A 27,722-nucleotide genomic window follows, 5' to 3' on the forward strand; every position below is an offset into this window, starting at 1 on the left:
GATCATTTGAGGAAATCGCTCTTGCATTTCCCCTGCTTTTTTGTAAGCATAGTCTCCATGTGTGTGACCATGTCATCTTACGGTCCTTGTGCCTAAGCTCTAATTGTACAAAGAGACTTGTATGTGCAAACTCCCTTGGTGTAAAGTATCAGAGGTGTAGCCGTGTTAGTCTGAATCTGTGAAAAGCAACAGAGGGTCCTGTGGCACCTTTAAGACTAACAGAAGTATTGGGAGCATAAGCTTTCGTGGGTAAGAACCTCACTTCTTCAGATGTAAGGCTCCATTCACACTCATCAGATTGCAGGACTGGGTTCTTAGACTGGCCAATCTTTTGGCCAGGGAATATGCCTTTGTTTTGTGAAGCAGGGTGCACATCTAATGAACTACCTAAATAATGATATGCTGATAAGATAATACAGGGTTGGATGAAAGAAGTTGTGATGATTGTTCTGTAGTGCTGTACCGCTTTTCTGCCTTTCCCTGGCTGGAGGAGACTCTGATTTGTTACAGATCTTTCCTCATATTTGTAATTAACCGCTCGTTGGGGGTGGAAATATTTTGTTGGCGAAAGTGCCGACAAACAGTGGCTACACTGCCCGACTTTTAGCGACACGGCTGTAGACAAAGCCTTAGAGACAACATCTTGGTGCTGCTCAGACCAGTTGGGCCTGGAAGTACCCAGGATCCAAAGATTGGGTCCAGTACAGCAGCCTGGCGTGTGTCCCCAAGGGGGAATTTGGCCAGGGCTGTAACAATGAGCTGTTAGAAAAATACCCATTCTAATTAGCTGATCATCTTGTGACGTTGCACTCCATATGTTTATGGAAATATGCTTGAGTATGAATATAATGTAACTGGAATATGCTTAATGCAAAAGGTCTCTTGTAAGGTATCATTACAAAGCTTATAATCTACTGAGTGTTCATCCTATTTGTGTGTATGAATCATTCTTGTATCTAAAACTAGAAATATGAAACATAACTCTGAAGTCATATTGTAATTATGCAAAGTGTGGGCCATTAATGGTGGCTTGGAATCTTGATGGCTCCCATTGACTAGGACAATTGGTTGTGAATGGCTCTGTTTACTTGCAAACCTTCCTGGGGCCCTGCAAGTCAGCCCAGGAAGAATGGAGGCTTGGGGTCTCACAGGTCATGTAAACATGTCCCATGATACTGGAAGAAGTGGGTTGTAGCCCACGAAAGCTTATGCTCTAATAAATTTGTTAGTCTCTAAGGTGCCACAAGTACTCCTGTTCTTTTTGCGGATACAGACTAACACGGCTGCTACTCTGAAACCAATCTTAAACCTGGTGCTTTTCCATTTAGAAGGAGGGGTGAGGATCCAGAGAGACAAAAGTTTCCCGTCTTGTGCCAAAGCTATAAAAGGGGGTGGAACAGAACAAAGGGGGTGGCCAGTCATGAGAAATCCCCTAGTTACCACCTGAGCTGGAACTAACAAGGACTGTACCAGGGGAAAGGATTGGGTCCAGACTAGGAAGGAGTGTAGTCTGTGAAAGAAGCTTATTGGAACATCTCTAAGGGTGAGATTTACCTGTATTCAGTTTCTTAATGTATTAGGCTTAGACTTGCGTTTTTTGTTTTATTTTGCTTGGTAACTTACTTTGTTCTGTCTGTTATTACTTGAAACCATTTAAATCCTACTTTTTATACTTAATAATATCACTTTTGTTTATTAATTAACCCAGAGTAAGTGATTAATACCTGTGGGAACAAACAGCTGTGCATATCTCTCTATCAGTGTTATAGAGGGCGGACAGTTTGAGTTTACCCTGAATAAGCTTTATTCAGAGTAAAACGGATTTATTTGGGGTTTGGATCCCATTGGGAGCTGGGTGTCTGGGTGCTGGAGATAGGAGTACATGCTGAGCTGTTTTCAGTTAAGTCTGCAGCTTTGGGGGCATGGTTCAGACCCAGAGTCTGTGTTGCCACAGGTTAGCGTGTCTGGCTCAACAAGGCAGGGTTCTGAAGTCCCAAGCTGGCAAAGAAAATGGGCCCAGAGGTAGTTTCAGCACATCAGATGACAGTCCCAAGGGGGTCTCTGTGACAGAACCCATCACACATCTCTTGCATAGTGCTGTGTACACCTCAGGTGCTCTGGAAATAAGAATCCAGCCTTTCCTTAAACATCTTGAGCTATATCATCAGGTGCTGTAAATCAGCGTAGCTCTGACTTGAATGAAGCTTCACCAGTTTACACAGGCTAAGAATTTGGCCCCCAGTTGTTTGTTCTGTTTGTGTATATCCCACTCCGTGCCCTGTGTGCCATCGTCTTGTGACTGGTGTAAGTAGGAAGCTATTCAGGGCAGGAATATGTCTTTAGTCACTGTGGCAATGCCATAGTACTGTATACAAATGCTAAACACTGCTGGCTGCAGACAGACCAAAGTCCACTGACCTGCTTCCTGGTATCAAACCTGTATCATTGCCTCCCTGACCTACCCCTCCCTTTCTGGAGTGAGATCATTCACACCAGGAGTCTTGCCTAGATAACCTGACATTACTTTCTTATGTGTCATTTCCCAGATTTGGTTGGAATGCTTTTGCAGCTCTGAGAAATGGGTTTGCTTTTCTGGTATTGATTGAATGAGCCATTCTTCCAGCTCCGTCTCCTTTCTCCCCTCCTGCTCACTCCAAGTCACCTTCACTGTTTGTGAGAACACACCAGTTACCCTGAGAGCAGGCTACAGCTGCAGAAACAAACGATTTCAGGAGCAGGCTGAACTGAGAGCCGACTGTATGAGTCTCTGCAGAAGTGCTCAGCTGTTTGCCTGGGGAGCATGACTGGCTGTGTTTTACTTGATCACAAAATATGTATTAAACGTGACATGTGATTTCTAAAGGGGAAAGACCTCTCCTGAAATGTGACCCGGGTAAAGTTCCCCTCACTCTTTCAGTAAGTAGATGGCTTTTTTTCAGAGGGCTGGGAGTCCCCTGGGAATTTTCTGGGGTTATTTCAATTCCCCATGCCCTTGGCCCAGTAGGGCTGGGCTTAGTTTTCTCTGGTGTCTATTGGTGCTCCTCTGAGCATCTGTCAGAGGGGGGGTGCTGGAGAGTGGCTGAGTGGAAACCCATTCAAATGGGGAAGCGCTCAATCACTTCAATGCTCCCCAGGCCTTCCTGCCAGGCTCAGCAAATGAGACTCTGAAACAAATCTCCCACACTGCAGTCTTTACAGGAGTTAGGAGCGTTATCCTGTAGGTCCAGACCAAACTCCAATGTGGGTAGCTCAGTTCTGCCTCTCTGAATTCCCCCTGCACCTGCAGTTGGGTGTAGAATTTTTAATTCCTTATCTTAAACTGTAGTGCAGAGTTGCTGTGTGCTGTTACAGAGATGGCACGTCTCACCCCAGAGGTGGCTGCATTTTTCAATGATGAGCGAAGATTCTTGCATGTCTAGCTTGTGACGTGCTCTGGGATCCTTTGGGATGAAAAGTGGTATACTGTAAAATTGTCACTAGATTAGAGATATTTTTAATGTCTATTTCTCTTTCATCTTTGTACCAAATAACTTCCTACCTTTCCCTTTACATCTGTTTTTGTTCAGCTGATTGGTTCATTGACACAGTGCTTTAAACAAAACAAGGCCGAAGGACTAATTCTGTGTTAGCAGAGAACAGTGACTCCGCTCTGTTGGAATGCAGTTGTTTTACCTTTGGAGAGGATGTGCCAAGGCAGGTTTGCATAACAAGGGCATGGGGTTTACAGGCCTTCCCAAGGCTCTGATGTGTAGCGGACACACCTCTGCAATATGTGTGTGTTGGATACTTTTTATAGCACAATAATAATAACTAAAAGGGAGTTTCCTGGAATCACGAACTCGAAGATCTAAATTCAGGCTCTGGCTGTGCTTTCACTCCCACTTCCCCAATCTGACTGAGTCCTGGAAATATCCCAGAGAGGAGCTGATCAGGTGACAGAGCTTAACGGATGCAGCTGCTAGGTTAGCACAGATCTGTGCCCAGAGGGCCTCTGCTCCCTTCCCCTGTCAGTATGCAAAGTAGGCTCACCTGGTGTGTGGCGAGACAGAAATTTCTGTGTAAATTTAGAAGAATGGGTTGGTGGAATCAAGACTCGTTAAGCTTTTTACTGTCTCTAAATGAGCCAACCAGTTAGGATCCAAAGAAGGAGGCTGGCCCTGGAATCTGGTTTAGAATTCTGCTCTCTCCCCACAGTCCCAGCTGAGTTAGGCCCTGTTTTCTTTTAATAGTGTTTGGAAGCCGTGGCTAAACTGTCTGACAACTAGGCTGCTCCTAAGGCAGCTTGGCTGCCAAGGAGGATCTAGTGTAAAGTCAGGGTCTGGGAGCAAACGCTATGTGCGCACTCAAGTTGCTGGACTTGTCTGTGTGTCGTGTAATATTTAGTAACCATATCTTGTGCATAGGCATTCCTGTGCCAGCTCAGACTATTGGTCTGGTTAGACTAATGTCCTGCCTCTGGCACGGGCACAGATCTGAGGCGTTTGGGGAGTTGTGGAGCTCTATACGCTTTAAGGGTGGGCTAGAATGCCGTCCTGCCTCCCAAACACCATCAGCTTGCACCCTGAAACATGAAATACTGCCAGTAGGAAATCTTGAAGCTCTGAGTGCATTAACATGCACACTACGTGCTGTGTTAGCTTGTTATTTTGCATGTCTTTGAGAAGCAACTGGTCCTGCCCTTAATTCTTGATGAATTACTGTACTGTCACTGAGTTAATGTGCTGTTCCTTTCCTTATCAAATGCCCTTGGCAAAATGAATAGGCCCTCTCAGCAATTTAAACTGGCAATAAACAACTAAAAATTGTGGGGTTGTCAGAGAAGGCCTGGAAGAGAGCTGAGTGCTTCTCTCATCTGCTGATTCACTGTAAACATAACCAGTATTGAGATAATAATGTAATAGTTCCAACAAAGACACTATTTGTGGCCGAGAAAAAAATATTTTCAAAGGTTCAAATATCAGTATTATTTTACATTTTAAAAACAGGTGTCCATATCTATGCTGCAAATACTGCCTCACATTAAAAATGGAAGCATTTTAGAAATCTAATTTATTTTTCATTATTTGTCCTTCTTTTCCCCTTTTTACATTTTAATCAGCTTGAGCAGTGAGTATAGATAATCACTTCATGGCTAGTTTCTGGTCAGTTTCACTTTTAGAGTCTCATACTAGCACTGTGCTGTAATGCGTCAGTTACAAACACTGCAGGGATGTTTGTTGGGATTTCTAAAATGTCTGTGGCAGCATTTCTGCTGGTGTATAGTTCTATGAAAGATTGCTTTTACAGAATACAATTTGAGGGCTAAATGTGAACTGAGCCTTTGGGACTAGTCTTTTTATTTAGTTTTTTATGCATTAAGCAAATATTCCTCAATAGTTATCTCTTGTTTACTTAGGGATTTATATTTCTCAGGCAGTGTTGTCTAGTGGGTAATGCTGGGGATCTAGGTGTCAAGCCACCTGGGTTCCATTCCCGAACTTACTGCTGACTTCCTGCATGACCGTGGCCAACTTCCTGCATGACCGTGGCCAACTCCCCGTCCCCACTTCCTCATCTGTAAAATGGGGGTATGACGATTTCCTGCCTTCCATGGGATGATGAGGTGCTCAGTGTTTGTGAGAAGGGAAGTAGTAAGTTACCCAGGATGTGTGGCTTACATTGACCCGGACTGGAACACAATTTCTTTAAAAAGTTAAAAAAACAAAAAAAAAAATCTCGACTTGGACTCAGTACAGAACTTGGGGACTGTGAGAGCTGCTCTTGATATTGTCCTTACAGTAGGGCTGGACTTAGCCTACCAATCTTCTATTTAACTGTATAATTATGATGTTTTAGTCACCTGATCCTGGAGTTGGATTAAGAAATGACCATAACACTTGCATATCCTTTGAATGATCAGCAGATACCATCTTGAACTCCTCTCTCATGGTGTTTCTGTGAAGAAGAGACAGTGTCTCCCCCCTGGAAGTGCTCAAGCACTAGATTGTATTGAGGGTTGCACGCAGGGGTGAGATCTGTATATAGCATCAGTATTTAAGGGAGGGAGCATGCTAACATGACCCAGCACAGATGGAATCTGAGTCAGCTTTGGCATTCATCTTTCTTATGCAGTGCTCTGTTGTATTGATCCCCTCCAAGCCTGCAATGTCTTGCACTCAGTAGCCTGTGCTGGCATACTCATGAGTGGAGCAGTCAATACACTAGTTAGCGTCTAGTGAACTTAAAACCCTCGGGCAGGAGGCCTACAGCCCAGCAGTGTGTGTACAGATGCCCATGCCGTGCTGGCTTCTAGATCTCCTACCCAAAGGTTTTAACTTCATCAAGGCCCACTTGGGCAGCATTTAATTCTGTTGTCAGGCCACTAAACTTTGATCACTGTATGGTTGTTCGATTTGAGGGGAACTAACTGGCATGGTGTGTTCTTTTGCATGTGCAGAAAGGAGCATTGGAAACTGCTGGGCAATTTGAAGACCACCGTCGAGGGATTAGTGTCCAGCAACAACCCAAACGTCTGGTCTAAGTATGGCGGCTTGGAGCGGCTGTGCAGGGATATGCACAGCATCCTCTATCACGGGCTCATCCACGATAAGGTAGGGTTTGGCACGTGGGGCAATCTGGCGTTTATCACCATGTTGCTGTTTTAACAGGTGGCGCTTTGGTTACCGAGAGAATCCTTTGGTGCATGACTTCTGGAAACCACGAGTGAGATGATCTGTAGTGAGCCTTATTTGCATTGAAGCAGCAGGCTGATGGTTTTATTAGCATCAAGTTTGCTGGGGCTAAAGCTCTAATGGGGGGATTGTTTTCTGCAGCAGGACGGGAAGTCAGGACTCCTGGGTTTTTATCCCCAGCTCTGCCACTGATTTGCTGTTTGACCTTGGGCAAGTAATTTCCTCTCTTTGTGCCTCAGATTTCCCGTGATGATCCTGCCCTACTCAGAAGGGGATAGGGAGGGTTAATATTTGTACAATGCAGTGAAATCCTCGCATGTGGGTAAATTGTCAGTATGAACATAGGCAGCCATCAACCCAGGGAATGGTCTTGCCTCAGGCTTCATCACACTAGGGAAAACTCCTGCAGCTATTGGATTTGAGTGCCTGTCCGCTTGCCTGTCACTTCACCTCTCCTATCATTTCGTGCCACATTTTGCTAAGCATTGGTGATCTCTGCTGTGAGAAGCTGCCTGGCCCCACCCACCCATTTGTTTCTGCCTGTTGGATCCCCCAGCAATGACCATGCTGAATTTGTAATGAGGCAGTCTGCTAACATGGAGCTGAAATGTGGGGTCTTGGGCAGGGTTGCAGCTTCTTAGCCTGGTCTGGGAGGAGAAGCCCTATTCCTTAATGTTCTTGATTATGAGATAATAAATCAGTCTGACTCCTGCATCCATGCTTCACACAAACATGATTTCTCTTGTTTTGCACTCACTGCTTCCTGGCTGCTGTTGCTTATATCAGTGGTCCTGGGGGACTGTGAGCAGGTTTCAGGGGGTTCTCCAAGCAGGGCCAGCAGAAAGCCAAAGCCCCACTGCATGGTGCTGAAGCCTGGGGCCCTGAGCCCTGCCAGCGAGGCCGAAGCCTGAGCAACTTAGCTTCCCGGGGTAGGGGGGCCCTTGTGGCATGGGGCCCCTGTGGCATGGGGCCCCAAGCAATTGCCTGCTTCCTAGCTGCTTAGCAGTGCAGGAGAGGCCGTTGGTGACTTGCAGTGTTAGAAGACACAAAATCTCTGCTGCTTTGTTTGCCAGGATGTTTTTGTGTTGGCCTCCGTCCCTCCCTGAAGTTAGACTCTTTTTGCACTGCTGTCTGATCAGAAAGTTCTTCCCAGTTTGTGCTGCTGTTAAGAAAGAGAATACTGATAACAGTGACTTATGCAATGTTGAACTCAGCAAAAATTTCAAGAGAACAAGTGAAGAGAGGCAAGCGTGCAACTTAACCCGGCAAACGGCATTCAAATGTCCCTGTTCCCAGATCTGCTTTACCTTCAAAGCAGCTGGAATCTGGAGAACATTTCCCGCTCCCTCTGAGCAACCAAGCCCACTAGCTCTGCTAGGTTGGGACTTTACGAGAGTGTTGTACTCACCAGCCTGTGGGGAGGGATTCTGATTCAGTCGTACAATTGTGGTCCCAGGGCTGGCGTGGGGGAGTCAAGTTTCACTTGACTCCAGAGGAGTCAACATCCTCATTTCCCTCCTTCCTGTCACGAAAGCTCACCATTTAAATTAACCATGGCCGTGTTGCAAGGGGATGGGACGCTGTCCCTTTAAGACACAGGTCTCAGCCTTAACGGTAGCCCTTCCCCTGGGTTGCGCAGTAGAGCACAGAAGCATGAAGCAGATGGTGATGGTGGTCATGAAGTAACCAGGCAGAGGTAAGGGGGAGAAAGGTCTGACTTTTCCGCGTGAATCTCTCTGCCCCATGCACTCTGACACCCTGAAGCTGAGAGGTATCTGGGGCTGGAGTGGAGAGAAGGATTTATTTGGCACATTCCCCACACTGCCTCACCTTCCTCATGCTGCAGCCTCGAACCCGCGCTGCTTTCCTAATGGGCAGAACGGTGATCCGCTCCCCATTGCTTTGGTGCGGTGTCACCTTGGTGCTGCATGGGGCCAACAAGGTCGTTATTGCGATGAGCCCGCTTGACCGGGCAAAACTTCCTGTCTCCCGCTTTGCCGGACTCTGCACGGCTCTGCCCTCCCAGCTTGGATTGCGCCTTGTTTCGCTTTCACTGTGCTAAGAGTCAAATATGCCCAGGCTCCCAGCTGAACCTGCAAATAGGTGGGATCTGTGCAGGGTCTTGCGTTGACTTCTTCACTGCCAGTCCTCTCCTCCAACTGCTTTCCTCCTGCAAGCTTCTGCCCCTTGAAAATCGGTGCACAGCTGGGCTGTTCCTTTTCTGTCTGGCAGGGCAGGAGGTGCGTCCGGCAGGGCGTTTGGCACCTGGGTTTTGAGCAGCAGTGCAGGCTCTAATTGCCAGCCTCCTCCTTATGTTGGGCCCCATGGCAGTGAATTAATGATTAACCCTCTCCCCTTCACACCAGACCGCCATGCAATTGCTATGCTTTGGCTTTTTTCCTGTCCATATTCTTCCTCTCTCTTTACGGCCTCTTGCTCTTTCACTTTCTCTTTTCCTTTTTTTTTTTTTCTTTTCTCGTTTTGTTGCTCCCTGTGCCTGTTTGCAAAAAGGCTTCTGGCTGCTGAGTGCCAGGGGACATCCACTGATGGTTCTTCAGGGGCCCCGTTAGGCTGTGTTGCAAGATGAGACACAGAGAGTACCAGTGCGCTGCTCCTGCCGCCTGAGAATTGCGCCTATGGCCGGCTGTGTGAGGAATGGTTAGCTGCAAGAGCAGGCAGAGGAGGTGTAGTTCAGTAAGCTGCTCACCACTTCCCCCCAGAGCAGCATGTTTGCAGTGGGGCCTGAGAGCTGGCTCTAGGGTCATGCAGATCCCGGGCCCCACTGCTCATCTCCTGCCCTGTGTCTCCCAGAGCAGATTATTGCACCCCAGGGGTGGGAAATGCTAAGTTACTCCGCAGTTGTTCAGTGGAATGTGCTGGCACTGAAAGCACTGGGTGTCCTACTGGCATGGTTGACTCAGTCACATCCTGCATGTGTTAGGAAAGGGTTAATGAGTTTATGCTCTCCACATACCTGTGAGGCAGGGCAGTGCATTATCCCCGTGTTACAGATGGGGAACGGAGGCACAGAGAGACTTGCAAGGTCACGCAAGGAAGTCTGTGACAGAGTCGGGAATTGAATCCAGGTCTCCTAATGCCCTAACCACTGGGCCACCCTTCTTCTCTCTCACCCATATCAACACCTGCGAGTGACTCATCGTGCTGTCAGCTGAGCGGTGCGGCGACCTCGCGAGAGGCTGCCGAAGGTCGCATTAACTGCGTGGGTCGCTCAGCACCTGTCAGCGTTGTGGCGGGGTTTATCAGGCAGAGTCTAACTGTGTTTTCCGGGCAGGTGTACTGCAGGCAGAAGGATTACTGGCAGTTTGTGAAAGACATCCGCCGGCTGAGCCCGCATTCTGCTCATCACGTGGAGAAAGTGAGTTCTGGCGGGGTTGGGATTGGAGGACGGAGCTGGCTTGGAGATCTCAAGGCTGCTGCTTTCCCTGGCCAGCAAAGCATGACTAGGGTGCACAGTTTGGTTCTCACGATTAACTGAGTGACTGAAGCGTTAGGCTGCAGCTTGCCTGCTATGGAGCAGCTGAGACACCCTGGTAGGGGAGTTCATAGAATATCAGGGTTGGAAGGGACCTCAGGAGGTCATCTAGTCCAACCCCCTGCTCAAAGCAGGATCAACCCCAACTAAATCATCCCAGCCAGGGCTTTGTCAAGCCTGACCTTAAAAACCTCCAAGGAAGGAGATTCCACCGCCTCCCTAGGTAACCCATTCCAGTGCTTCACCACCCTCCTAGTGAAAAAGTTTTTCCTAATATCCAACCTAAACCTCCCCCACTGCAACTTGAGACCATTACTCCTTGTTCTGTCATCTGCTACCACTGAGAACCATCTAGCTCCATCCTCTTTGGAACCCCCTTTCAGGTAGTTGAAAGCAGCTATCGAATCCCCCCTCATTCTTCTCTTCTGCAGACTAAACAATCCCAGTTCCCTCAGTCTCTCCTCATAAGTCATGTGCTCCAGCCCCCTAATCATTTTTGTTGCCCTCCGCTGGACTCTTTCCAATTTTTCCACATCCTTCTTGTAGTGTGGGGCCCAAAACTGGACACAGTACTCCAGATGAGGCCTCACCAATGTCGAATAGAGGGGAATTATCATGTCCCTCGATCTGCTGGCAATGCCCCATCTTATACAGCCCCAAATGCCGTTTGCTTCCTTGGAGTGATCCTCTTGTCTTGCTTTGACAGATTGAGGGAGGAGACAATTTGTTATAATCCCTCTATCATGTTTAATTTGTGAGTGAATTCAGTGCCCCTTAAACTAAGGGGGATGATCAGAAGAATGCAGCCTCGTATTCTGTACAAGCTGCATCCCAGAAGGCTTGGCAGAGTTCGATCCAAGACCATGGATGACACGTGGTCTATGAGAAACATGTTTTTGGTCTCGCATTCCTCAGGGTCGTTTGCAGCTCCTTCACCAATTGCCCCCGCTTTGTCCTAAACTCTTCATACAAAATCTAAAACACTGTCACGTGCTTTGAGGTCACAAATATGGCAGGGCTAATCTGCATAGCTCTTGATAGACAAAAGACCATGTCCTTTCTCCAAAGAGCATGCGGCCTCAGCTGGGACCAAACGTGCTAAGAGATGGGGATAAGCACTGGGGGGAGGGGCTACAGCAATCAGACCGTACCACTGTTCAGATCAGGGATGCTTCATCATTTCTGATGATGCTGTTGCTAAGTGGCAAGACTAGGCCTTGGAACAGGTCAAGAACGGGGCGTAAACTCTGGCCAGTCAAGTGTAAAAGTATAATGAGGCCGGCCAAAAAAAGAATTTGAAGAGCAACTAGCCAGAGACCCAAAAACTAACAGCAAAATTTTGTAAGTATATCGGAAGCGGGAAGCCTGCTAAACAATCAGTGAGGCCACAGGAGAGTAGAGATGCTAACGGTGGACTCAAGGAAGACAAGGCCATTGCAAAGAAACTAAGCGAATTATTTGCATCAGTCTTCACTGCAGAGGATGTGAGGGAGGTTCCCACACCCGAGCCATTCTTTTTAGGTAACAGATCTGAGGAAGTGTCAATAGAGGAAGTTTTGGAACAAATAGTAAGTCACCAGGACCAGATGGTATCACCCAAGAGTTCTGAAGGAACTCAAATATGAAATTGCAGAACTACTAACTGCGGTATGTAACCCATCATTTAAATCAGCTTTTGTACCAGATGACTGGAGGATAGCTAATGTGGCGCCAATTTTTAAAAAAGGCTCCAGAGGTGATCCTGGCTATTACAGCCTAACTTCAGCACCAGGGTAATTGGTTGAAACTAAGAACAGAATAATCAGAAATATAGATGAACATGATTTGTTGGGGGAAGTGTCAACACGGGTTTTATAAAGTTAAATTATGTCTCACCAATCTAGTAGAATTCTTTGTGGGGGTCAACAAACATATGGGCATGGATAATTCAATGGGTGTAGTGTACTTAGACTTTCAGAAAGCCTTTGACAAGCTTTTTAGCAAAGTAAGCAGTCATGGGAGAAGAGAGAAGGATCTCTCATGGATCAGTAACTGGTAAAAGATCGGAAACGAAGGGTAGGAATAAATGGTCAGTTTTCAGAATGGAGAGGGGTAAATAGTGGTGTCCCCCAGGGGTCAGTACTGGGACCAGTCCTATTCAACATATTCATAAATGGTCTGGAAAAAGGGGTAAACAGTGAGGTGGCAAAATTTGCAGATGATACAAAATTACTCAAGTTAATTACATTCAAAGCAGACTGCAAAGAGTGAAAGGGATCTCACAAAACAGGGTGACTGGGCAACAAAATGGCAGATGAAATTCAGTTTGAAAAATGCAAAGTAATGCACATTGGAAAACATAATCGCAACTATACATATATACAATGATGGGGTCTAAATTAGTTTTTACCACTCAACAAAGGGATCTTGGAGTTCTCTGAAACATCCACTCCCAGTCGCTATTCAAGCCCAAATTAATGGTATCTAGTTTGAATATTCAAAAACCAGTAGGAGAACACTTCAGCCTCTCTGGTCACTCAGTAACAGACTTAAAGGTGGCAATTTTGCAACAGAAAAGCTTCAAAAACAGACTCCAACGAGAAACTGCTGAACTTGAATTAATATGCAAACTAGATACCATTAATTTGGGCTTGAACAGAGACTGGGAGTGGCTGGGTCATTACACAAATTGAATCTATTTCCCCATGTTAAGTATCTTCACACCTTCTTGTCCACTGTCTGAAATGGGCCATCTTGATTATCACAACAAAAGGGTTTTTTTCTCCTGCTGATAATAGCTCGTTTTAATTAATTAGCTTCTTTGAGTTGGTATGGTAACTTCCATCTTTTCGTGTTCTCTGTATGTATATATGTCTTCTTGCTATATTTTCCATTCTATGCATCTGATGAATTGGGCTGTAGTCCACGAAAGCTTATGCTCAAATAAATTTGTTAGTCTCTAAGGTGCCACAAGTACTCCTGTTCTTTTCACTAGTCTCTCTCTGACTTGACTTGTGTGTGGTGTCTATTTCCAGTTCATCAGCCTGCACGAGAATGGCCAGCCAAGCGCAGATGGTGTAGGTGATCAAGCCATAGCAGAGCTGTGGCTACAGCACAGTCTGCAGTTCCACTGCCTCTCCGCACAGCTGAAGCCGCTGCTTGAGAACAGACAGTACATCAGGAAATTCTACTCAGGTAAACAGCACCGTGGAGACAATCTCCTTCCCCCGTGAGAATATCTAGGCATGCCCTTCTCTCCAGCCACGTGAGAGCTTTGGTAGCACATAGAATGCTGGGATGGGGGAGGGTAGGAAATTCTGTAGCCCAGAGATTGCCAGGGTCTGGGGGATTCCATAACGTGTAATGTGGCTGGGGTGGGGGTGGGGAATTAGGATTCCTTATAGCACTGCTAGGGATCAGTCCAATGGTCCTTGCAGTCTAGGAGCCTGTTTCTGGCAATGTCCAATGCCAGGTACGACCTGTAAGCAGGTGGGGGCAGCAGAGATACATGGTCTGGTTTTGTTCCTGAGACACCCTGTGTCTGTCTAGGTTGAAATTAGAGCTGGCTGGGAAGTATTTGATGGAAAGCTTTTGTGTTGGAAAATACCGATTCATCAGAACCAAAACTCTTCACGGGAAAGGGTCAGTTTCGATGAATTGCCCATTTTGAGCATCGTTTGCAAAAGAGTGTCAGAATTGTCAGGTAGCCGTGTTAGTCTGTATCACCAAAAACAACCAGGAGTCCTTATGGCACCTTAGGGACTAACACATTTATTTGGGCATAAGCTTTCGTGGGCTAGAACCCATTTTGACATTTTTCTAAACAAGAAATTTCATTTTTTGGCTCAAAATGACTTCTTTAGAATTTTGTTATGGGGGGGGGGGTGTCTGTGAGAGAGAAGTAAAATAAAGGTAGAAAATGGAACGTTTTGACCTGATCCAATTTTTTTTTCCAGATTTTTGGTTTGCAAAAATTGGAGACTTTGACTTTTCCTCCCAATTCGAGAGGGGAAAATGGTTTTAAATGATAAATTCTGGCAGGACAGGAAAACTGTTTCCCACCAGCTCTAATTCAAACAAAGGAACCAAAAGGCTTTGGGATAACAGCAGCATCAAACAGGAATATCCCAGCTCAGGATTGGCCACTGGGTCTGGAGCGCTGCCTTGTCCAGGGACTCTGACCCTGAGCCCTGGGTACCAGCTTAGGGCCTGTTCCAATGCCCACTGAAGTCACTGGCACCTTTCCAATGGATATCAGTGGGCTTTGTGTCTGCCACTGGCCCTTTTTCCATGGACTTCAGCTGGCTTTGTATCCAGCTTACCCAATTTCCCAGGTACTCTCTGAGAACCTGATTGGCCCGGCAATACCCAGCCCTGGTTACTTCTTGTACAGCCATGTGAGAAAACCCCTTGACTGTTGCCTAGGACAGCTGTTGCCATGGGGCGGTCGTGTCTTTCTTCCTGATCCCATATGATCATGCCCGATGATTGTCATCTTATCCTAGCTAGCATGGCAGCAGAGAGGCTGTTCTGCAGTTGTTTGTCTGGTGCAAAGGAGCTGGCCAAGGCTCTGGCTCAGGGAGGGACCGGGAGGTTGTCTCCAGTGTCACGTAATAAATAATTGCACAGTCCCCTTTGCATCACACCACAAATCCCTGTCTGCCGAGGGCAGCAGTGGGGTACCATGGTTCTCACCAGCGTGACCAACCTTCAGCTGTTTGCTTCCAGACGCTGCCTTCCTGCTCAGTGATGCCCATGTGACAGCCATGTTACAGTGCCTGGAGGCTGTGGAGCAGAACAACCCCAGACTTCTGGCTCAGATTGACACGTCCATGGTGAGAAGGGCCCCTGCTTTATCTCCATCTCTCCTTGCTGAGCAGTGATTCCCTCGCACAGTGTCTCATGCAGAGAGCACGCAGCCTCTTGGAGAAGGTTTTTACTCCTTGGCTGGGTTCCTCGCAGAAGGGGCTAGAAGAGAGATGGGAAACAGCTGATTAGGAGCTGGCTTCTCTGCCAGTGATGCCTGTGCAGTGGGCATGGGGGTGCCTTTGTTTAATCAAGTTGGACATTCAGGGCTCGCATTGGGTCACGTCCTGTTTTGATTGGCTTCCAAGATCCACATTTTAGAGGGGGGTGGTAGGAACCAGTCATTCCTCTGAAAATATCCTCGAAGTTCTAGGTGTGTGGGTTTCCTAGGAATTACAGGTGGAATGTGATGTGTGTTACCCATTCATATCTTGGCATAGTAACAGGAACCAGGACTGCCGCTGGGAGGACACTGATGTACTGGTGTATACAGCCTGTTGGGGAGAGGGTGGGCTCAGGGCCCAGGAGAGCTGGGTTTTATTTGTGCTTCTGCTGCCACTGACTTCCTTTATGGCCTTGTTCTGGTCACTTCACCCCTTTGCTAGTTTCCCTGTCTGTACAGCAGGGTGAACAGTGCCTCCCCCTCCCACCCCACCTCGTTCTCTGCAAAGAGCTTTGAGGTCTCCAGATGAGAAGCCCTGGTGACTGTTCATTAAATTGTGGCTGTGTCCTCTCCACTGGATGGCGCAGCAGGATTGATGGCCGTGTGTGCGTCAGGTCCCTCCGCTGGCCCTGGATCATCACACTGAGAGCCTGGTAGTTTCCACATGAGAGCCTGCTGCTTAACTGAGAACAATGGGCTGGTTCCCTTTTTTACTATGGCTTTTTCACCCTCTAGTAGAGAGCTGGCAGCATCCCACCTGACACCAGAGCTGCAGCTGTCCTCGCCGGTTAGTAACAGGCACTCACGCTGGGCACTGCTCGTTGATTCCTCTTTGACTCAACAGTTGCTGCTTTCAGGGCTCTGTGTCCGCTTCCCTTTGTTGCTTAACACTGGAGCGCTGGTTTATTAACAGTGCTGCATCTGTTCAGTTTCTCAGAAGGAGTGAGGCCCCATTGCCTGTGACGAAGAGTCAAAGCCTGACGGCCCTCCCTGGTTCTGTATATATCCCTCCTATGGACTATACACACCACAGGTACTTCGGATCCTTCTCCAGTCTGCACCAACCAGCCTCCACCAGCATGTCAGGTAACAGGAGTGGGGGTTGTGTGTTCCGGCTGCACGTGGGATGCTCAGAATGCGACCCACTCTCTTTCATACAGGGTCTGTTTGCAGAGTGCATAGTGCAGGGTAGCTCTTTTCTCAAAAGTCAGGCCCTGCAGTCCTGCAACAACATGCGCGTGTCGCTCAGGCTTCCTGAGCCACCCTACTGCAAGCTCCTGTAGCCTTTATTGGTTATGGGAGTGACTAATATTGATAACCCCTTTTCAACTCTAGTGTTAGACAAAAGTCGGAGCTCTAGGGCTCCTCCAGTATTTAAAACATTAGGGCTAACACCACCAGGTGGCCTAGCATCATTGTTGGAGATCTGAGGCGCATGGAGGAAACAAGCATCTCATTTAATCAGATCAGATAGAACACCCCAATTAACATAACTCTGCATAGATTGCAATGGTCAGAGAAAACCACGGCCAGCCCCAACGTTCCCAATAACACCTGCATCTCCCGCTGGAAGCCTGAAGAATGGTGGAGTGGCCGGCTCCTATGGAGGGTCAGGAAACTGACCTCCAGCCATCTGCCAGCTTGTATTGAGAAGTTATGCATATGCCCACCAAAGCTCATTAATATGCATGAGAGTTAAACCCCCTTATGTCCATCTTTGGGACTGTCACCCTGTAATATCAGGGGACTTGTCACGTGACAGGCTACTTCAGTGGCTCTCAAACTTTTTACTGGTGACCCCTTTCACATAGCAAGTCTCTGAGTGCGACCCCCCCCACTTATAAATTAAAAACACTTTTTTATATATTTAACGCCATTATAAATGCTGGAGGCAAAGCGGGGCTTGGGGTGGAGGTTGACAGCTCGCGACCCCCCCCATGTAAGAACCTCATGACCCCCGAGGGGTCCCGACCCCCAGTTTGAAAACCCCTGGGCTACTTGGATAGTTCCTCTTTCAACTTACTAACATTTATGTCCTCTTATCACTGTGGTAACATGCAGTTATCTTAAGGAAATCTCTAACAGTTCACCCTGGCTACCAATGGTCATGTTGTGGTGTCTACTGATCTCTTCTAGATACAATTATCCAAACTCAGCACTTATTATTCAAAACCTCAGCATACAAACATAGACACAAGCTCAGCAGATTTATTAACTTACTTATGCTAATGTATCTTTATAACATGGCTAACTTATCCTAAAGCCTAATTTGGCTACGCTAAATATCTGACAGGCCTAAGTCCATAGGTTTCTTACATTTCAGCTTTAAATCTTAAGCTGTGTTTTGTTGTTGTTGTTTGTTGTGTTGTTTTGTTTTTTTAACCTGTTACCTATCAGGTATTAGTCTCTTATATTTTAGTATTTTAATAGATTAATTTATTAATTACAAGTTATGCTACTGTGGCCACGCAGGGCCCTGCCTGCCCGAGCAATTGCCGATAACACGCCAGGACTTCCCAAACTACCGCACAATAAAAGTAGGTTTTGTGCCTGGCCTTCCTGCACCACCCGACAACAGCAAACCAGTGTTCCTGTGTGTCCCAGCCTTCCTGAGCAACCCTGCAATAACACCCCAGTGTGGTGGATGGAAATTAAGCTTCAGTGAGGACATGGGCCTTGGTTTTCAGCTTCCAACACATGCCTGGGAGACCAAGGGGAGTGATAGGGAGGAAGGGATTTTTAATAAAAACAGCGATTCCTTGACTGTGTCCTCGTGCGCTGGGTTTGTTGGTGTGTTGAACCATGTGCTTGTTGCCCTCGTCTGCGCTGTTGTGCACTCGTGTGTGACCTCTCCCTCCTGCCTCTGTCCAGACAGGAGACCAGCAAGCTCCTCCGTGTGCAGCAGCACGAGCCAGCCTCTGGAAAATGCCCTGTACAACGTACCCCTCTTGCTGCCTGAGGACAGATCCCCTCTGGGCCAACCTGGCCTCCCGCGGCTCAGTGTTACCTCCCCCAGAGACTCCTTCTCTTCAGTCAGCGAGATGAGCACCAGCACCGTGACCAGCCAGAGCGAGGACCTCTGGGCGGGTAGCCAGGATGACACCCAGAGCGACGCCAATGACGGGCCGGAGTATCTGGCCATTGGGAACCTGGGGCGGCGCGGCCGGGCCTGTAGCAGCCAGAGCAGCGCCAGCAGTAGCACCACCAACAGCAACAAGAGCAGCAGTTCCAACCTGTTCTCATCCAGCAGCTCCCAGAAGCCGGAGTCCATCTCCTCCTTGGAGGACCAGGGTGCGAGCGGCGGGAGCAGGGGGATGAGCCTCTTGCGCAGGTCCAGCTTTTCGGAGGGGCAGGCATCAACCCCCCAAGGGATCCTCAAGAGAAGCCATGCACGCTCGCACTCCGATACCAACGTGGCCTCTGGGAAAACTCCCGGTAATGGCGGGGCGGCATTTGGGGAGGGATTCGGTGGGTGGGACGTTGATCTCGGGGCGAGAGTTCAGTGGGCATCACCATCACTGTTGTACATCGTTAGGGGGTGATATGAGCACTGGGCAAGGAGGAAGGGAACGAGCTAATTAAAGGCCTTGCAATGTTCTCTTCCAGTGGGGCCTGGGGACCTGAAGTTAGCTGCTGGCCTGGCCTTGGGCAATGCCTGGAATAGGCAAGGAGTGATTGCACATGCAGCTAGCTGGGGAAGTCCGGCCTTTGCCTTTTTGCTTATCCATTGCACAGAGAGCTCTCTGCATTCCCAGAGATGGAGAGGGAAGCATCCTACCTCCCCCAGCAGAGCTCTGGGACCCAGCCCTGAACACCCAGCAGCCCCTGCCTTGGTGTCTAGCCTCACTTCCCTTGGTCAGCTGGCGGAAGGTGTTGGCTTACTCCTCTCTCCCTGCCTCGCTAAGGGCTTAGGAACTGGCAGCGCTGCTATGGTGCTAGCCTCGCCGCCCCCAGAGGGACTCCCTGAACCGTCTCTCTCCAGGGTCTCATCTGAACTGCAGATATGGCCCTGGCTGGGACCGGGTCCCAGAATGCAGGGATAGTCCTGTGTTGTAACTGTAGAGCCCTCGTCTGATTCGATTGGTAGAATAGACTGGGTGTGTGCGTTCCCTTAACAGCTCCCCGTTGTGGGAGTGAGTACTGGGCCTTTTGGGGCCTCTTCGGGTGGGTACTGGGGGGCCAGGCTGGTTCCCAAGGGGATGCCCCTTCAGGGCTCAGGTACTGCCTTCAGGTAGGAAATGGGGCTCCTGTCTCGGTGAGTAACCAGTCTCTCTCTGTTTTCTCTTCCTTCCGTAATGCTCTCCTCTTCCTCCTCGCTGTCTGCCTAGGAGGCCTCAGGGATATCACCATTATAATAGAAGATCCAGTGGCAGGTTTGGGAGCCAGTAGACACCCCCTCATCAGTGATCATTGCATTGAGTTCAGGATTTCCATTATCACATTGGTGTCAACTTAGAAAGGCCGCTCTTTCCCCGAGTCGCCGATGGCGCTTTGAGGGAGCCCCAGGTTTATGCATGTGACCTAAATGAGGATCCCTGCTTGGTTTGGGGCCATAACATGCTGGACCAGGAATTGCTCCTGGCTTCCCTGCATGGCACTATGTGGCGTTTTCTGATAAGTCCCTGGATTGGCTCCCATCCTCTCCCCTTTGCTTTGGAAACCAGGCTAGCTTGTACCCCTTGTGCGGGGCTAAGGGATAGGGAGGGATGGCCCATACTTCTGAATAGTCAGCAATTCTCCCCCTTTTGCCCGGTGGGAGGATATCGGATTAGCAGAGCTGGGAGCAGCATTTCCTGGGCACGTGGTGCTCTCAGTACCAAGCACTCTGCCCACAGCTGTGGTGTAGTGCTCAGATCAGACTCCTGGGTTCTCGTCTGGGCTCGGATTTGCTGTATGAACCAGGGAAAGTTGTTTTACGACCCGACTTACACAGAGTTGCAGGTGCTCAGTATCTCAGCAAACCAGGCCATTCACCTGTACGCTTCGGGTCGCCTTCCCCTCTATAAAATGGGGCTAATTCCTTCTGGGACATAGGAAGGCTTGAACTGTTAATGTTTACAAAGCCCGGTGAGTTCCTTGGCTGGAAATACTGAGGATATTATCCGAGCAGTCCGCAGAGGTGTCCCAGGTGGGGCGTACTGGCCGATGCACCCAGCCGTGCCAGCTGTTCGTACAGAATCTCCGCAAGATTCTGTCCCCTCCCAACCTCGCTTGCTGCAGCACTTGCTCTCCATGGAGCTGGCAGGTTACGATGCCTGGCTTCTGTGGGCTCTCAGAAAACCTGCCTCAGCGTGCTGTGTAGTGGTGCTGCTGCTGCTCGGGGAACTGGCAGCTCCCCTAGGGTTTGGAGATCAGTTCTATGCACTGGGCCAGGCAGTGGCCCTGGGGCTGTTTCTGTGCCAGTTTTTGGTGGCTCTTTGCTCTGTGGCAGATGAGTTCCTGGAAGCTTGTGCTTGAGCAGGGCTGGTCTGCGGAGTTCTGGGGATTTGTAATGAGATACGGAGTGTCTGCCCCTAGAGCACTGGTTCAAACCCCATCCAGGTCAGGTGTGGTCACCTGGAAGCTGTTTTGTGGTCTCATCTGGTAGCTACCTCCCAGCTGGCACTGGAGACTGAGCACCCTCCCACCTGGGGTTAAAGCATGCTTGCCGGGCAGCTTCAGCAGCTGCTTGTGCTTTGCCTAGAGCCGGTCAGTCCCCAGGCCTGTGGGTCTGATCCTTGCACCGGCACGACACTCGTTCAGTAGGAGAGGCGTTCTCACTCTCACGTGCCCTGGGCCCTGGAGCCATAAGCGTGGGACTGGGGGAGTGGTACAGCGAGGCAGTGCGAGCTGCTGTGCCGGTTGAGTTGACACCAGTGGTCCCTTCCCTGTTCCCAGTGCCTGGAGCTATTGCATGTTCCACCTCACACGTGTCCAGTCCCATTGCTCTCCCCATTCCTTTGTGTGTGTTCAGTCGTCATTTTCATGCCAGCGGCAGCCAAGGGCTTCCCTTCTGGGATCAGTCAGTCCTCAAGTCATTTGGTCTCTGCCGCAGCCCATCCGATCCCAGGGGCTGGCTCACGGGACTGCAGCCTCCCGCAGGTGTTCACCTCTGATTAGGCTGGCTAGAGGCAGTCCCTCAAAGAGCTCTGCCCGTGTGAGGACGTGAATTGCCTCACATGTGCATGCGGAAGGTGGGGCGCCGGGCGCAGCATGTATAGGTCACCTTCACAACCCTTCCGGGCTCTGCTGGCTGCAGGGCCCGGAGTCCTTAGGCCCTGGCTGCTGCAAAGTCAGGGACTCCAATGTGCATGGAAGGCTCCATTCTCCCCAGCTATAATCAGAGGCTAGAGGGAGTTGGAGATCACCTCCTTCCGCTGATTCCCCCCACATTGTCCTAGGCATCCTCCAGGACTACTGAGTCCCCGGGATCCCATTGCTCTTACCCTAGCCACTCGCCCTGTGGCCCAGCAGGACCATCTGGGGGTTCCTCTCTGTCAGAGGGGGCGCTGCTGAAGGCTAGGGGGTGCAGTGTGCTCCCCGACTCTGGGTTGAGTGCTCCAAACAGGCTCTGTTGTATTTCCCAGCCCTGCCACCAGAGGAGCGAGCAGGGCCTCCTTCCTAGTTCTGCCCCTGTCCCCTGCTGCATTAGCTGGAGGAACAAATGACTTCTGCACTTCCCCGGCTCTTGCACGCTGTCCCGTTGTCCCTCTCCTCCTGAGCGCAACGGGGCCGCAGGAGCTGCCGATCCAACGGAGGAGCAGCTCTTGGAGATGAATCCTGGCAAGCTGTTAATTGCTGCCTGTTGTCTGCCACCTTGCCTTTTAGCTGCCTGAAGTGCCTCGCCCCGGGACTGCCCCCTCCTGGAACTGGCCTGGATACAGTATAGCTCTCTGCCCCCTTTCTCCCTAGGGATCAGCTGGCTTCTCTTCTCCCCCCTTTGATTCCTTTTCTATTTTTTTTTTTGGGTGGGGGATGTTCTTGTGATGTCCCGTTTGCTCCCTTCCACTGGGTCCTGAGGGGCTGGGGTTAATCACCTGGATGGGCCCTTCTGCTATTGACGAGTGTCCTTGCTCTTGTCTCTCTCAAAGAATCCCAGAGTGACGCCTCGAGGGTGCCGAGTCATGTGTCCGGCTCCACCCAGAGCAGCGAAGTGAGCACGCCCAGCTCCCTCTACATGGAGTACGGTGAGTTGAGCAGGGGGTGAGTGGAAAGGGTTAACCACTGCTACGGCTGGGTTCGGGGGCTGGGTCCTCGCATGTTTGCGGGGCAGCTTTTGACTGTGCACATGTGTGGATTTGCTCGTGAGCATGGTGTCTCGTGTGTGTGTGTGAGGCCAGTGCTCTGAAATCTCTGCCTCTCTCTAAATCTAAGAGCAGCTGTGAGGGGCTGGGGAGCAGAGCTGAGTGGCCGAAGTTAAGCAGCTGTGATCTCTCCCCAGTAGGGATCAGATTAGACTGTCCCTCTGCAACCTGCCTACTGTGGGGATCTTGCCCCTTCCTCTGGTGGTCACTGTCAGAGGCTGGATGCTCGACTGGCTCCAGCCATGCGTCATCTAGTCTGGCAGTTCCTGTGTTAAGGCCAGCATGGTGCCGCATGTCCCCGGGCCGGCTGGGGCCGTGTAATGGAATCGTGCCTGGTCTGATCTCTGACTCTTTAGTGTTGTGGGTTTGCAAAATGCCTCTGCCTCATTTGCTTGTCTTTTGCTTTCCTAGATGCTGGCCAGTACCTGAGTTCGGGGGAAGGGATGTTCCGAAGACCCTCGGAAGGACAGTCCCTGATCAGTTACCTGTCTGAGCAGGACTTCGGCAGCTGTGCAGACCTGGAGAAGGTGAGAGAGAGCCGGGGAGTGATGCAGGGGTTCCTTGGTTGCTGGGTCAGTGACTCTGGTTCCACCGGCAAGCAGCCCTACCGAAAAGCCAGTGTTAGTGCCGCAGTGTTTCCAGGCTTAGAGCTGCGCAGAGAACTTGCCGGTCTCCTTTCACACTTCCGTTTGCCCTTTGGTGTTGATAGCTCGGGGCTGCGAGCACGGCTCCCTGCACTGCGTGCTGCTGTCTTCCCTGAAGTCAATCCGCTGTTTGCTCCAGCCTTAGGCAGTCGGGAAGTGGGGGGGGGAGGGTTTCAGGTATAAGGATCACAGAGCATTTCACCCCCCCCGAGTGCAGGTCAGGAACAGTGATGCTCCTCTCTATAAGCCCCATACTGTTCCCTGGCTGATGTGATCCTGTGCTGTTCAACTGTGCAGAGCCGCAACCTGCAACTCGTGTTGAGTTGGGAAAAACCAAAGCCAGCTGCTCTCTTTGGGTGCTGGGTGCCGTGTGACCCACGGGCGGTGGAACATTGGAGAGTGAGGCTGTCACAGTGGCAGGGCTAGCGGCACCTCTGTCCCCTTTCTCGTCTCTGAGTGCACCCAGTTCCGGTCCTGGGCCTCTAACCCTCCCCTGTCCCAGGAAGGAATCCCCCTCTGAGACTGGGACACGCTCGTGGTACCCTGCATACACCAGCTGCCCTGAAGGCCCAGCTGGGTTTCAGGCTCTTGTCTTTCTTTGCGTTGGGCACCTGTGACCATGAGAGTGACCCCAGCCTCCTTCAGACCAAGTGTTTTTCCTTAGCAGTTGGAATACAACATGAGAGAGAAGGATTTAAAAATACCCAACACACATCTGTCACCCCTAATGTGCTACCATCCTGTAATGGTGACCCAGACCTAGATTCTTCAGACACCCCACCAGCTTCGTGTGTCTCGGTCTGGATTGTCCCTTTGCCCCCGAAAGAGTCCTTTCAAAGCCAGCTGGGACTCTTTGTTCTCCACTAGGCTTCTCTCTGCGTTGGCGGGCTTGGGCCCCCAGTCAAACTACTCCCATGGGCTATGGGGATCGAGCCCGAGTTGTCAGAACAAATAGTTCTGGTGTCATCCCTCGAGAACTCTGAAGTGGGGTCTGATAGGTGATCATCTTGAGGTGTCTCCTTCCTGTCTGGATCCAGCTGGTCTCCTAGCACAGTGGTTCTCAAACTTATTTGATCGTGCCCCCCCCCCCCCTTCTTTGTGGCTGTAATAGTTTACACCCCGATTCATTGCAAAAGCAAAACTGCGATTGTGGCCGACGCTCACAGTGAAATGTGCGCACCGCGTCATGACGTACCGTCGGCCACGACATGTAGAATGCTCGGCAGGCGTACCCGAAATCCGTCACAATGCAGAGCGCCCTCTAGAGTCAAATGCGCGGCACCATCTGAGGACCTGAGATATCTGGAGGAATCAGCTTTGCTAGTTATTCATTGCTGTGGGTAAAATGTGCGGAGCAAGGGGGTTTTTTTTTGGTCCCCTAAAGCTTCTCACGCTCTCCCAAAATACATTCTGTGCCCGCAGAGGGGGGGGCCCACCCACTAGTTTGAGAACCTCTATCCTAGTAAGAAGCACTCAGAAAACACCAGGCTAACATAGAGTATTACTACAGGGCACTCCATGTGCACATAAAGGGCTATGGCCTGACTGGAGGGGTTGGATTCCTTGGCTTCATTAGGAAGTAAAGTCAGAGGTGCCAACTTTCCAATGTGCTTGGGGGCTGCTCAACCCCTGGCTCTGCTAATTGGCAGGGCCCGCTGGGGGTGGGGGCTGCCAGTGGGTGCTCAGCACCCACGTTTTTTTCCCTGTGGGTGCTCCAGCCCCGGAGCACCCACGGAGTCAGCACCTATTAGTGAAGTCTTCCTCTACTGTGGGAAATCCCAGATAGCCGCCTCTACACGTAGCAGGTTCTCTACTGCGGGGTGTAGGGGATGTAATGCTGCATTACGGAGAACCTTAACTTCCCGGCTCTCTTGCAATGGTTTGGCTTCTGCCTCCCAGGAAAATGCTCACTTCAGCATCTCTGAGTCGCTGATCGCCGCCATCGAGCTGATGAAATGCAACGTGATGAACCGGCGGCTGGAGGAGGAGGAAGAGGAGAGTGACAAGGAGATCCAGGAGCTCAAGCAGAAGATTCGCATCCGGCGCCAGCAGATCCGCACCAAACACGTGCTCCCTGCCTACCGGGAAGTGGGCTCCGACAGTGAGTGCTGCTTTCGGGGCCAGGCTGGGGAGAGCAGGGGCTCGTTTCCTGTCAGTCCCTGAGATGCTGTGTCAGGCACCAGGGCGCTGCGGGAATTCACCTTACACTAGCTCTGAATTGATGGTGACTCTAATGTGGAGGGCCTGCTGTCACTGGGTCTGTCTGGGTATTTATCATGTACACACCATGGTGGTGTCAAAGTGCAGGACGATTCTGGGTCCACGCTGGCACCCCAGTCACCCAGCACTACCCGCCCTGGCCAACTCCTCTGTCAGTTCTCAGTGTCGCACTTAAATTACCTCTGCTGACTTTGGGGCTACGTCTCTCAGACCTTCTGCATTTTGTCCCTCCAGGCTTCGTGGCTACAGACAGTGAGTCCCAGTTCAGCTCCCGTGACTCCATGTGGCTGTCTGACTCGGGCTCAGCAGAGGACGTGGAGGAATACGAGATAAGAGGTAAGATGTGGCAGCTGCACCAGATGGAGATTTGGGGCCAACCTCCTCCTTGGGGCTACACCGAGGAGGAGCACGTCCCTTTGCATTTAGAGATGGCCATTCTAGAGTAACGCTGAACTGTGAGTTGAGCTGGGACCCCTGATTCCACCCCTGGACTGCGGTAAACGGGTTCCCTTTGGATAGGTGGGCTTGTGCGCACATAAAGGCTGAATGATTTGCCTCTGAGAGCTCTATTAGGGTCTTAACAGCCCCTTCATTTGCTGTGTTGCTGGCTTCCTACAAGAGATCCCTTTCACGTGTAAAGTCCTCCGGGCTGGGAATGGTCAGGCTGAGGTTGGGGAGCTAAAGGATTTGAATGCCAACCTGCGCTGTCCTGCTCTTCCCACTTGAACCAGCCACGGACTGGACAAATCAGTCTCGGGACTGTCCGCTCCCATTGTTAAACCCTGTCTTTCTGTAGCAGGGGCAATGGCTGTGTACAGACCCTGACCTCCAAGGTACTTCGCTCACACAGAGTCAGGCTGGCTCCCATGGGCTAGAGTGCTCCCCGCAGGACACAGGCGCCGACTTCCCCTCTAGCTGGGGGGCGCTCACCCTCCCCGTCGTCCCCGCCCCCACTCCTCCCCTTCCCCCAAGTCCCCGCCCCTGCTCTGCCCCGTCCCGCCTCTTCCCTGCCTCCTCCCCCAAGTGCGCCCCGTCCCCGCTCCTCACCCTCCCTCCCGGAGATTCCTACACGCCGCAAAACAGGTGTTCGCAGCAGGCAGGAGGTGCTGGGAAGGAGGGGGAGGAGTTGTTCAGTGGGGCTGCCAGCAGGGGAGAGGCACTGGGGGGAGAGGGGGAGCTTGGCTGCTGCTGGGTGCTGCTGAGCAGCACCTGCTAATTTTTCTCTCCGGGGGTACTCCATGGCTGGAGCACCCACAGTCAGCGCCTGTGCTGCAGGAGACCTGGCCTTGAGCCCTCTCCCTCACCTCCCTCCTGCATTGGTCAGGATAGACCCTTCTCGTTGCTCAGCAGTGCCCCCTCTGGCTGACTTGAAAGGTGCGTTAACCAAGCACTCTCCAGTCTTCAGCTGGGACAATGGTGGTTGGACTGGGGGCGGTTCAAAGGCCCCTGTGATGGACACCCTCAATCTTCCTGATCCTCTCTCCATGGATGTTGATAGCATAACCCCGGTTTGGCCCCCTGTAGCTCAGAGGTTTGACTTGATAGTGCAGTCCAAGGAGGGTGTTTGAATGCTGTCCCTGGATGTCTCCCAAAGGGCACCAGCAGGCCCTGCTCTCTTGCCTCTGTGTTGATACCCTTTCTCTGTGGCCGGGCCGAGCACTGAAGCGAAATGTTTTGTCATCACCGTATTATGCAGATGGTAACGATGGATCTAACCTGATTCAAATGTCCAAGAACGGCCTGTCAGTGTCAATGGCTTCCTTGTTTTCAGGTAGTACCCCAGAGTGCACTGCGCCGCGCGTGTGTGTGTGTGTGTGTGTGTGTGCGCTTGTCCGTGTGCGTCGCCTGGGCGTGTCAAGGGCCCACAGGGAGAGCCGAGGCTCAAAAGCTGCTGCTAAAACTCAGTTCACGCTGCATCAGCAGGCAGGCTTCAGACCAGACACCAAACCACCAGCCCCCAGCTTAATCCACCAGCTACTACCCTTTAGCTGTTTCCCCTCCCAGGGCTCTGTGCATGTAGCTGGCTCCTTGTGAGCTGCTCTCTAGAATTCCTCAGCTCGTCCTTCATGCAGGGGCCTTTGGGAACAACCAATAATGTCGTCTGAGTGGCAAAGGGAAAGGAGCTGGCGACGCATGCACTGGATGGCAGATAGGTGGGAAAATATAGCGAAGGTCTCAGTTGCTTGGCTGCTTGCCCAGGCTCTGTGTTGCCACATTACGGTGGAACATTGTGATGTGCCTAGAACATCAACAGAGGTGCGTCTGGCCTGGCAAGTCAAACAGCAGAGCAGTGATTCCGTTTAAAAGTGCTGCAGCCATTAAAGGTAAAGTATTGACCACATAACTGCTGTAACCCAAGAGATGAGATTAGACCACTCTCCTGCGCTCTCTGCAGCTCCCAGCCCACTGCGATTCCAAGACAGACAATAGCTCCGTTGATCAGAGGTGTTAAAGGCTTCTCTA

At 50.5% G+C, this 27,722-nt stretch overlaps 1 protein-coding gene across 2 annotated transcripts in view; it reads left to right on the plus strand.

The window, feature by feature from the left end:
* The first annotated feature begins 6,436 nt into the window (after positions 1–6,436).
* The window catches only part of RUBCN (rubicon autophagy regulator), a 42,660-nt gene continuing 21,374 nt past the window's right edge, over positions 6,437–27,722 (plus strand). The window contains exons 1-11 of one of the 2 annotated variants that reach the window (XM_024206332.2): positions 6,437–6,590; positions 9,964–10,047; positions 13,179–13,338; positions 14,872–14,978; positions 16,042–16,198; positions 17,984–18,547; positions 22,183–22,278; positions 22,807–22,922; positions 24,939–25,140; positions 25,494–25,595; positions 26,956–27,030. In XM_024206332.2, coding sequence (XP_024062100.1) covers positions 6,552–6,590; positions 9,964–10,047; positions 13,179–13,338; positions 14,872–14,978; positions 16,042–16,198; positions 17,984–18,547; positions 22,183–22,278; positions 22,807–22,922; positions 24,939–25,140; positions 25,494–25,595; positions 26,956–27,030 — 1,702 coding nt within the window. In that variant the 5' untranslated portion in view covers positions 6,437–6,551. The remainder of the gene's footprint in view (positions 6,591–9,963; positions 10,048–13,178; positions 13,339–14,871; positions 14,979–16,041; positions 16,199–17,983; positions 18,548–22,182; positions 22,279–22,806; positions 22,923–24,938; positions 25,141–25,493; positions 25,596–26,955; positions 27,031–27,722) is intronic. The other variant, XM_026650122.1, reaches the window with a different exon arrangement.

The sequence above is a fragment of the Terrapene carolina genome, unplaced genomic scaffold, assembly GCF_002925995.2.
Source record: "Terrapene carolina triunguis isolate 2854851 unplaced genomic scaffold, T_m_triunguis-2.0 Scaffold88, whole genome shotgun sequence".
Lineage (NCBI taxonomy): Eukaryota > Metazoa > Chordata > Testudines > Emydidae > Terrapene > Terrapene triunguis.